Source organism: Centruroides sculpturatus, unplaced genomic scaffold (genome assembly GCF_000671375.1).
Source record: "Centruroides sculpturatus isolate CEXI.00-Female unplaced genomic scaffold, Cexi_2.0 scaffold302, whole genome shotgun sequence".
In the NCBI taxonomy this organism is placed as follows: domain Eukaryota; kingdom Metazoa; phylum Arthropoda; class Arachnida; order Scorpiones; family Buthidae; genus Centruroides; species Centruroides sculpturatus.
This window is the reverse complement of record NW_019384537.1, coordinates 15,944-27,025: the sequence shown is the minus strand read 5'-3', so window position 1 is coordinate 27,025 and position 11,082 is coordinate 15,944. Positions and strand designations below refer to the sequence as shown.

The 11,082-nt window shown below is 32.9% G+C and overlaps 1 protein-coding gene and 1 pseudogene across 1 annotated transcript in view; both read right to left on the bottom strand.

Annotated features, from left to right (window-relative positions):
- LOC111623268 overlaps window positions 1-11,082 on the bottom strand; it is a gene marked incomplete at its 5' end in the record, with an annotated part of 56,698 nt that overhangs the window by 31,392 nt on the left and 14,224 nt on the right. The window contains 6 exon segments of the mRNA XM_023365790.1: window positions 675-811; window positions 6,108-6,530; window positions 6,684-6,808; window positions 6,882-7,137; window positions 7,191-7,467; window positions 9,739-9,863. Of these exon segments, the coding sequence (XP_023221558.1) occupies window positions 675-811; window positions 6,108-6,530; window positions 6,684-6,808; window positions 6,882-7,137; window positions 7,191-7,467; window positions 9,739-9,863 (1,343 nt within the window).
- LOC111623269 lies at window positions 5,730-7,216 on the bottom strand (annotated as a pseudogene).

The window sequence follows — 11,082 nt, the reverse complement described above, 5'->3', positions numbered from 1 at the left end:
TAATAATAATAATAATAATAATAATAATAATAATAATAATAGGTTAGTGGCATTAAGTAATTCTATTAATAGTATAATATATACATTTTTAAGGGGAATAACATTTTGGTGTGCCATGTTGAGTTGTGTCGAGTTATAGGTGTGCCGCGAGTAGAAAAAGGTTGTGGAACACTGCACTAAACAATTGAATAGATTTAAAATTTGTGTACAGAGGCATGAGAGGGCTGAATAAAGCTCATAATTAGTTTTTTTTTGTATTTTCTTTTAAACTTATGGGGGATTTAACTGAATTTTTTTAGGACAAAATAAATAAATGCCATTTTTTAGACTTTAAAATTTCTTAACTTTTTAACTGAATTTTTAAACATTTATCCAAATTTTCATCTTTCTAAATTTTTGGGGTTGAACTCTCATTATTCTACTACTTATTGACCTGAGAAATTTGGAATAAAATCCAGGTGAGTAACCACAGGAGGTAGTTCATAGTGGGTTGTCCCTCACATCTAGCCCTTCCCATTTTCAGTCTGACTGAATTCATGATAAAAATGGAAAAAAAAAGCTGTCTTATTAACCACAGAGCAAAAAAAAAATTATTATATAATTCAAACCCTAGCTTTATACAAATTAAAGTATTTTAAAAAGTAAAATAATATTTGAAATATCATAAAACTCACCTTTTCTAATTGTCTATGAGCTGATATCTGATATAATCGTATTATTCCATCTAATAATTCTATACAGGCTTCATAATCATCTTTTTCTCCAAATTTTATTGTTTTATCTGGTAACTTTGAATTTTCTGCATTTTGAAATTTAGTATAATAAATTAAAATAAAATAGTAATAAAGATAAATTTATTTACACAAATATATATTATTACTACAAATTAAGTGGCCAGAAATAAAAAAAATCTTAAATATTTGGTATATTATAACTATTTTGTGAATTTTGGCAAAAATAATATATAATGATTTCTGAAAGTAAAAAATTATACCAATTTGATGATTCATATCAATCTTAACTGAAATCTTAATTATTTGAAAACATTACATTCTGTAAAAAAAGCTTTACCTGACTAGAGCAAATCTAATTTACTTATAGTACAGGTAGGCTTCCTACAACGCGGTAGATACGTTCCTTGAAAATACCGCGTTGTGGGAAATCACGTTATAGGAGACACCAACTCAATACAAAAACTGGGATTCGGTTCTAAAAAGAGAAAAACTTGGCATTTGAATGGCGTTTTTAAATTTTTCAAACCAGCCATTGGTAGCCACGAATTTAACACTGGTTTCATCAGCTGACCAGTGGCATAGCATAGTGGGGTCGGCACTTTTAGGGGGCGGCAAAATTTCACAATAAATAATAATAATAATATCTTGTAAAAATTTGAACCATTTCATTTCATATTTTTATCGCACCTACGATTCGGACCGATTGAAATGAGCACGGAATTGTTCATTACTTATTCTGTGACAAAACTGAATTTTAGTCTTTTAAATTGAGATACCTAAATAAGGGGGCAGTAAAATTTTCCTCCGCCCCGGGCGGCTGACACCCACACTACGCCACTGCAGCTGACGACTGTCCCATTTGTTTTAAATAATCAAATATTTTTAAGGCTTTGTGTTTAAGTGCAGTTTTATTTAAAGGCAACCGTTTCTTGTTCATATCTTCTACCCATAATATTAGCGCTTGTTCCATTTTTTACATTATAGGTGCTCTTGGACTAGCAACATTTTTCGCAAGAATAGATGATCCGGATGCAACCAAATTTCTAATCTTTTCTCCCGATTGCTTAATCAACCTATAGTCGACTCATTTAAATTAAAATGAATACTAATACCAGCTATCCACTCTTGATTTTTAATTCAATCCAAAATTTCTATCTTTGAAGAGTTATAAATTTCCTTTTTAACGACGGTCCTTTCTTTTCATTCGGCATTGTTATGGCTAAAATTTTTTCAATNACAACTCTGCTGCTAATGTAAAAGTACATGTACTGTACCGAGGCAAAACACTACCAAAAAACTTGAGAGACATTGTGATGATGTCACAATAAATAATTGCTTGTTGGAATAAAAAAAGTACCATTCAGAAATGAACAACCTTAGTTGTGGAAAAATAAATAGACTTTTCACAGTGTAACACTTTCCATTTTGCACAGGCAAGTGCGAAATGTCCTACCTGTCACGGTAATTGTATAATAGCATGTCTATTTTGTGCTATATCATTGTCACAGTTATTTTTATCATATAAATAATCCTTTGAAAAATCATCAGTGAGAATATTTCTCTTTAGCCAATATAAAACTGGACAAGACACAAAAATATGCATTAATATACAATTGCGATTGGTAATACAATACAGGCAATAATGCCCCTTAGAAATATCTATATACTGACCACTCAGCATAATCTGGTATTTATTAAGACATAATTGCATTAGCAAACTTTTCATAGGAAATCCAATACTATAAATTTAAGTAATTAGTGGTCTGCTAACCTGCACTAATTTCATAAATATTATATCGCTGAAGTGAAGTATAAGTTATATCTTGATGCTGTAATTGATCACATCTAGTTTGTATTATATCACACAAATAAGTTCTCAACTGTAGCTGTGAATGATTTGAAAATACAAAATAATGGCCTTTATATATATAGATATAAAGGAAAAATAATTATGGTAAATTTCTTGGATCTTGACTCAGTTTATGTTTAATTTAGTTTGATAATCATTTTGATCTGATCATAGTTTTCTGTTTCTGAAATATATTGTATATATTTTATATAATATAGTATTATTAAGTACTGGGCTTGGATGTCAGCCAACAGTTATCTCCATCAAAACTTCTTCCAAAACTTCAGACTATGAGGCATTAAATATAATTAAAAATATTTTAATCTTGCGAGCGCTTTTGACGTAAATATGCACGTCGTCTTCAGGCAATTCAAAATCGAATAGAGAATTCGAACCATACATTTAAATTTAAACATTAACAATATTAACCGTTTTTTGAATATAACTATTATAAATAAGGTTTAAATTTTAGAATTAAAAACATTTAAAAATATTTAAAATTGGTACGCATGCATTTTAAAACAAATAAACTTCGATTGGAATGGCTATTAATTATTTTGTAGACGTAAAAAACTGGCGCGCGTGCACCTTAACATGCATAACATAAGAGCCAATTAGGGTGGCTATTAAGAACAAGTAAATTTTACATTTTAAATTTAAATTAAAAACCCTTTGTAAACACGTATAAAATTTTTTGGCACGCATGCGCCTTAACATAGACAGCATAGAAACCGAACAGAATAGATCCATAAGTGCTACTTTACATTAATATTTAAATATTAAAGACTAAAGCATGGGACATAATTTAAAATACATAAAACACGTAAAAAGACGCACATAAAGAGGCCAACACGTATGCGCTTTGAGTCATGTAGGAGGTGCGGGAAAAGAATGTAAAATTATTGTTGATTTTTTAACCGCCTGTATAAATTAATCCAGACGTCCGGTAAGTCGAGGGTAGGGGAGTTGCACGGGGAGAGCAGTTTTGTGAAAAGGACCTCCCAAATATATATCAAGCTCCCTTCATCACTGCGTTTGAGTATTTCCACTCGATTCCAAAGTGCTATGTGGTGTTGTTGTATCATCAATTTGAAAAGTTCTGTGTTGCAATTGCCAAGTGCCACCGAATGTTGGTGTTCAGATATGCAGGCAGCCAGCATTCTGGTAGTCACTCCTATATAATTGGTGCATAGTCCTTTTGAAATTAATTAAAGTGAAACGCAAATCATTGGCGGAAGCTGAGCTTAAGTTATATGTTGCCCATCTGCAATTTGCCAAATCTTGTGACCCGGTTTCACTCTACGACCAACTAGGAAAGATTCACAGCATGGCATCAAAATTTGCACGAGATGAAAGAGATAAACTAAACAAGAAATTCAAATGGCTTTGTCATGCAGCATGCAAACAACAAAATCCGGTGCAGCCAACCCAATTTCACAATTACACCGAGGAAATTGTTCCATCTCGAATTGAGAAGATTTTACAACAGGGACCCAGATATATCCCTCTGCCACAAAATATGAGCGCCGCAGAAATGGTTCCAGCAACTCTTGCAGCACTCAAGTGCTGCCAAGCGGCAACAAAATATCCGCAAATGGAGCTATCAATCATCTCAACACTAGCCTCAGTAAGACAAAGTCCCGCTCGACAAAACAAAGTCCCAGTGGCCACTCTGTGAGACAGTACTTATCAAGTTCCAACATGAGACTTCTGATATCAGACAAAGACAAGAAGTTCATTCTATGCAGGGAGGAAGACTTCCTACGCAGGGCCACAAACTTTCTCAACCAGTCGCAAGCTGTCATCTTGCCGGAAGACCCAACACCAGCCGTGTTAAGAAAAACAAAGAAAATAATTACTCTCCCAGGGGTTACTTCAGTTCTTTTGGGACGCCTGGACCCCCCATCCAACGTCACTTGTCCCAGACTTTTCTTTGAAGCAAAAACACACAAAGAGAGCTGGCCGTTAAGGCCTTTAGTCAATAAGCAGTCCCACCCTACATACTTTCTTGAAAAAGCGCTTACTAGATTGCTAGATGGGCTACTTCCTTCCTCCTCCCAAGTAGTGTCCTCATCTGTCACGGCTAACGAGAGGTTATGCGCTACGCTGGCTGGCTTGAGTCCAGATACTTACACATTTTATAAAATGGATGTAGTTGCATTGTACCCTTCGGTACCGCACTTTGAAGCGGTGATGCTAGCCAATACCTTACTTATCAAAGAGGGCTTTACTGCACAGCAAGTTTTAGAAGTTCGCAAAGCATTACTCTTTATTATGGAGCACAATTACTTCTGCTTTAATGGAAAGATTTACCTGCAGAAGCAGGGGATGCCAATGGGCTCACCACTGTCAGCTGTATTGGCAGAACTCATCATGCGGCACGTTGAACACAGCATTTTTAAATTTCCTCTCACCATAGCTTACCCCTTAATTTATTTAAGATACGTAGATGATATTCTTTTGGCATGGCAGGATACGGAAGACTCCTTCTGGGTATTAGAACACCATTTATTAAAAATGTATGCCACTATACACTTTATGTGGGAGAAGGAAGTTGGGAGAAAAATTGCTTTCTTGGACTTGCACATTCAAAAATCCTAGGAAGGCTTGAAGTTTTCCGTCTATCACAAATTTGGCAATATCCCACCCATAATACCGGCCACAGCCTGTCAACCACAGCAATATGTTAATGCGGCCATAGCTCCCTTGATCAGATGGGAATTCTTACTACCATCGACACAACATCTTATCAATACTGAACTGGAAGCTGTCCGCACAGCGGTGTACGCTGTGGGATTTAGTGCCTCCAAATACATCCATGTTAAAAATAGAGTNTTTGCAGACACACTAAGGTGACATATATCAACACTTGGCAACTTATTGACTATTTATTCAGTTGGTACCAACTGAATAAATAGTCAATAAGTTGCCAAGTGTTGATATATGTCACCTTAGTGTGTCTGCAAAGAAACAGTAATATATTTCAGTAGCCCAAGACATAGCCAAAGATTGAAGCGCCACAGCACTGGTGAAAATTTAAATTTGCCGACTGGAATTCTTTCGGATGATTGACTTTCGGAAAATCGACGCTCTACTGTATAAAAAAAAAACTAATTATGAGCTTTATTCAGCCCTCTCATGCCTCTGTACACAAATTTTAAATCTATTCAATTGTTTAGGCATTAATATCTTTTTCAGTCAAATGTTTATTAAATCAATCTGGTAGAAAAACCACGATTGCCATACTGGATTGACTTTATGGATTGGATATTCATAATCAATTTTTTTGTTGGGAGTATTTTGAAGTTTACCATTTATTACAAATTCTTGCAAGTAAAGAAACTATCAATCTCTTTTTATTTCATAATGTCCTAATGCCAATGTGTTAATTCCATCCTCCAATATATGTCTCTTATCATCATGTGGCAATAAGGTCTTCTTGTTTACTTTTATTGAATAAAGTTCATGTTTCTTGCTTCTAATTAGGTTCATTGTTTGGGAATGCTCTGTTTTATTAAACAAACAGTCTTTATAATCATTAAATGATATCCTATTTTTAACAACACATTTCTTTACTCCTTTTGATTTCTTTGTAACCTGATCTTCTACTTTAAAGGCATACATTTTTGCTCTTAAACCAACAAATTCTCTCATTATTTTTCCATTATTTTCATTCTTCATTTTATCTAACACCTTCTTATTAACTCTCGGTATACCATATTGATTATTTTCAGGATAATCGGATGTATCAAAGTAATCAATCATTCCCTTCATGTCTTGATAAATATCATCTGTTTTTATATCATATATGTAACTGTCCGTATCCTGATATAACAGTTTTATGTTATCTCCATATTTAGGTTTCATCACATTATAATGAAAATCATACATCAAATGCTTCGAAAGATCTAATATGCTTATTCCCACATAGATGGGTTTATTAAAGACTATTTTTTTCTTATACATGAGAATAGCACATAGGTTTTCAGTAAATATGGTTCGTTCTTTGAAGTTTGGCTTTGCAATTCATTTTTCTACTTTTTTAGCATCACAACATAATCTTATGCCAACACGATTTCTTATATTTTCCATTGTCTTACCAAACACAGAGTTGTTCATTAGTTTAAAAAAGTCCTTTTCGAAATCATTAGTTGCTTTAGTTCTCATTCCAGTATTCAGATCTATGTATTTCTTTAACCAATCTGATTGTTTGAATTCTAATACTCTATGTATCTTTTCGAGTTTCATCCCCATTTTTAAATATTGTTTAATTAAGATTTCTATAATGAAGCACATACTTCTTTTTATCATATAACGTGGTTAATAATTTAGATTGTTTTGATCCATCTGGTATTCTATTCTCTGGAGCTAAAGATAGATCTGAATGCTTTCTGTGAAGCTTCTTTGGGTATTTCAGGTCAACTTCTAATACATATCCTTTTTCATTGTCATCAGGAATATTCATGAAGAAATCAATATTATTTTCATCACGCCATTTAAATCCACCATATGATAAATATTGACTCATTCCCCAACCATACAGATTATTTGCATCTAGATATATTAAATAATTTGATTCCTTGTTTTTATCATAATCTTTCATATACTTGTTATTTGCCTTTCCATATCTGTTAAACATTGAGAAATTCCTCCTCTTATTCCTTTTTCTATCATTAAAATCATATCATAATCAGTCAACAACTGTAAATTTACACCAGTCATCTTTAACATTGCATCCCATGATAATCCAGGTGCTGTGAAATACCATGCTAGGTCCAATTTATAGGTTTTCATGCATACATCTCTAAAATTCTCAAAGATGTCTGCTAGTATCAAAACATCTGTTTTTACATATAGATCTGAATATTCATCCATATTTCTAATCTTAAATGCTTCCCATACGTTTTATGCATGCTCATAATCTTTATCTGTTATACCACATTCATTTAATTTACTATAGAACTCTTTATATTCCTTTTAAAATCAATTTTTCAAAAAAATATTTCCTCAAAAAATTGATGAAACTTTATGGGTTAATTCTACAGAAATAACCACCATTCTTTTGCCTGGACCGCATTTAATCAGAGACAATAGCTTATCTTCGTATTCTTTATTTTCTTACTTACTATGCATTTTGGGTTTAATATACATATCTATTACTTATAGAACTGAGTGAGCCACTGGTGAAGAAATATTTCGTGTAACTAACAAATATGTGCTCCAAAATGAATTAAAATGGAAGGACTGTGTTAGTGTTTGTACAGATGGAGCCGCAGCTATGACAAGCCAAGTGAAAGGATTGTAGCTCAAGTACGTGAAATTAATCCTAACATACAATGTGATCATTGTCTTATTCACTGCGAAACCATTGCTGCTAAATCTTTGCCACCTTCTCTGAAAGTTGTGCTGGACGAAGTAGTAAAAGTCGTAAACTTTGTCAAATCGCGACCCCTAAATTCGTGGCTATTTTCCGTTTTGTGTCAGGAAATGGAATCAGAACACATCACACTCCTGCTACATACAGAAGTACAGTGGTTATCAAGAGGAAAAGTATTAATGCAAATATTGGAACTTAAAGATGAGGTATGTGCATTTCTGACTGTCAAAAGGCACAAGTATGCGGATTTATTCGCAGATGATGAATGGGTATGTAAGTTGGCGTATCTTTCTGATATTTTCGTACACTTGAATGAACTGAACAGAAAAATGCAAGGTAGGAACGAAAATATTCTTACTAGTATGGATAAAATTCAAGGATTTGTGAATAAGCTAAATTTGTGGATACAGAGAATTGAAAATAGTTCATTTGAAATGTTCTTGACTGTATGGTCACTGGCTTCTGGTAATGAAGTGATGATGGATCTAATTAAAGAACATTTACAAATCCTGCAGCAGAGGTTCAAGAAGTATTTTGGAGACGGTACTGAAGATATCGACTGGGTTCATAATCCATTCGTTGCGATTTCAGAACCTCTACCTATTCATTTACAAGAGGAACTCGCAGAATTAAAAGCAGACAGAACATTGAAATTACAACTTCTCGAAGTGCCTTTGGATACATTTTGGTTGGCAGTAAGGAGTGAATACCTGGCTATCTCCGAGATGGCAGTTAATATGTTATTGCCATTTTCTACTATGTATTTGTGTGAACTAGACTTCTCGACGTTGACTGAAATTAAAACATCAAAGAGGGAGAGACTCAGATCCGTCGATGAAAAAATGAGACTAGCATTGTCAACGATTCCACCATGGATCAGCCGTCTGTGTGCAGCTAAGCAGGCACAAATATCACATTGAAAAGGTACGAGTAGAATTATTTATTTTAATAGTGGTAGAAAAGTGTATTTTCTACACTATACACTCTACAGTGAATTAAAGTTCATAAGTTTTAATAAACGCCCGAATTGATGTCTGNTTGTTTATTTTTACAAGCCACGCATTTTTATGTATTCTAAGAAATTATATGTAAAATTAATTTGCTCACAGGTAGGTGTTGATGTCTGTTTAATAACAATAATAATAGGTTAGTGGCATTAAGTAATTCTATTAATAGTATAATATATACATTTTTAAGGGGAATAACATTTTGGTGTGCCATGTTGAGTTGTGTCGAGTTATAGGTGTGCCGCGAGTAGAAAAAGGTTGTGGAACACTGCACTAAACAATTGAATAGATTTAAAATTTGTGTACAGAGGCATGAGAGGGCTGAATAAAGCTCATAATTAGTTTTTTTTTGTATTTTCTTTTAAACTTATGGGGGATTTAACTGAATTTTTTTAGGACAAAATAAATAAATGCCATTTTTTAGACTTTAAAATTTCTTAACTTTTTAACTGAATTTTTAAACATTTATCCAAATTTTCATCTTTCTAAATTTTTGGGGTTGAACTCTCATTATTCTACTACTTATTGACCTGAGAAATTTGGAATAAAATCCAGGTGAGTAACCACAGGAGGTAGTTCATAGTGGGTTGTCCCTCACATCTAGCCCTTCCCATTTTCAGTCTGACTGAATTCATGATAAAAATGGAAAAAAAAAGCTGTCTTATTAACCACAGAGCAAAAAAAAAATTATTATATAATTCAAACCCTAGCTTTATACAAATTAAAGTATTTTAAAAAGTAAAATAATATTTGAAATATCATAAAACTCACCTTTTCTAATTGTCTATGAGCTGATATCTGATATAATCGTATTATTCCATCTAATAATTCTATACAGGCTTCATAATCATCTTTTTCTCCAAATTTTATTGTTTTATCTGGTAACTTTGAATTTTCTGCATTTTGAAATTTAGTATAATAAATTAAAATAAAATAGTAATAAAGATAAATTTATTTACACAAATATATATTATTACTACAAATTAAGTGGCCAGAAATAAAAAAAATCTTAAATATTTGGTATATTATAACTATTTTGTGAATTTTGGCAAAAATAATATATAATGATTTCTGAAAGTAAAAAATTATACCAATTTGATGATTCATATCAATCTTAACTGAAATCTTAATTATTTGAAAACATTACATTCTGTAAAAAAAGCTTTACCTGACTAGAGCAAATCTAATTTACTTATAGTACAGGTAGGCTTCCTACAACGCGGTAGATACGTTCCTTGAAAATACCGCGTTGTGGGAAATCACGTTATAGGAGACACCAACTCAATACAAAAACTGGGATTCGGTTCTAAAAAGAGAAAAACTTGGCATTTGAATGGCGTTTTTAAATTTTTCAAACCAGCCATTGGTAGCCACGAATTTAACACTGGTTTCATCAGCTGACCAGTGGCATAGCATAGTGGGGTCGGCACTTTTAGGGGGCGGCAAAATTTCACAATAAATAATAATAATAATATCTTGTAAAAATTTGAACCATTTCATTTCATATTTTTATCGCACCTACGATTCGGACCGATTGAAATGAGCACGGAATTGTTCATTACTTATTCTGTGACAAAACTGAATTTTAGTCTTTTAAATTGAGATACCTAAATAAGGGGGCAGTAAAATTTTCCTCCGCCCCGGGCGGCTGACACCCACACTACGCCACTGCAGCTGACGACTGTCCCATTTGTTTTAAATAATCAAATATTTTTAAGGCTTTGTGTTTAAGTGCAGTTTTATTTAAAGGCAACCGTTTCTTGTTCATATCTTCTACCCATAATATTAGCGCTTGTTCCATTTTTTACATTATAGGTGCTCTTGGACTAGCAACATTTTTCGCAAGAATAGATGATCCGGATGCAACCAAATTTCTAATCTTTTCTCCCGATTGCTTAATCAACCTATAGTCGACTCATTTAAATTAAAATGAATACTAATACCAGCTATCCACTCTTGATTTTTAATTCAATCCAAAATTTCTATCTTTGAAGAGTTATAAATTTCCTTTTTAACGACGGTCCTTTCTTTTCATTCGGCATTGTTATGGCTAAAATTTTTTCAATCAGTTTTGTGGACAGTAAAAATCGCAAAAAATAACTTTTCTTCACTATG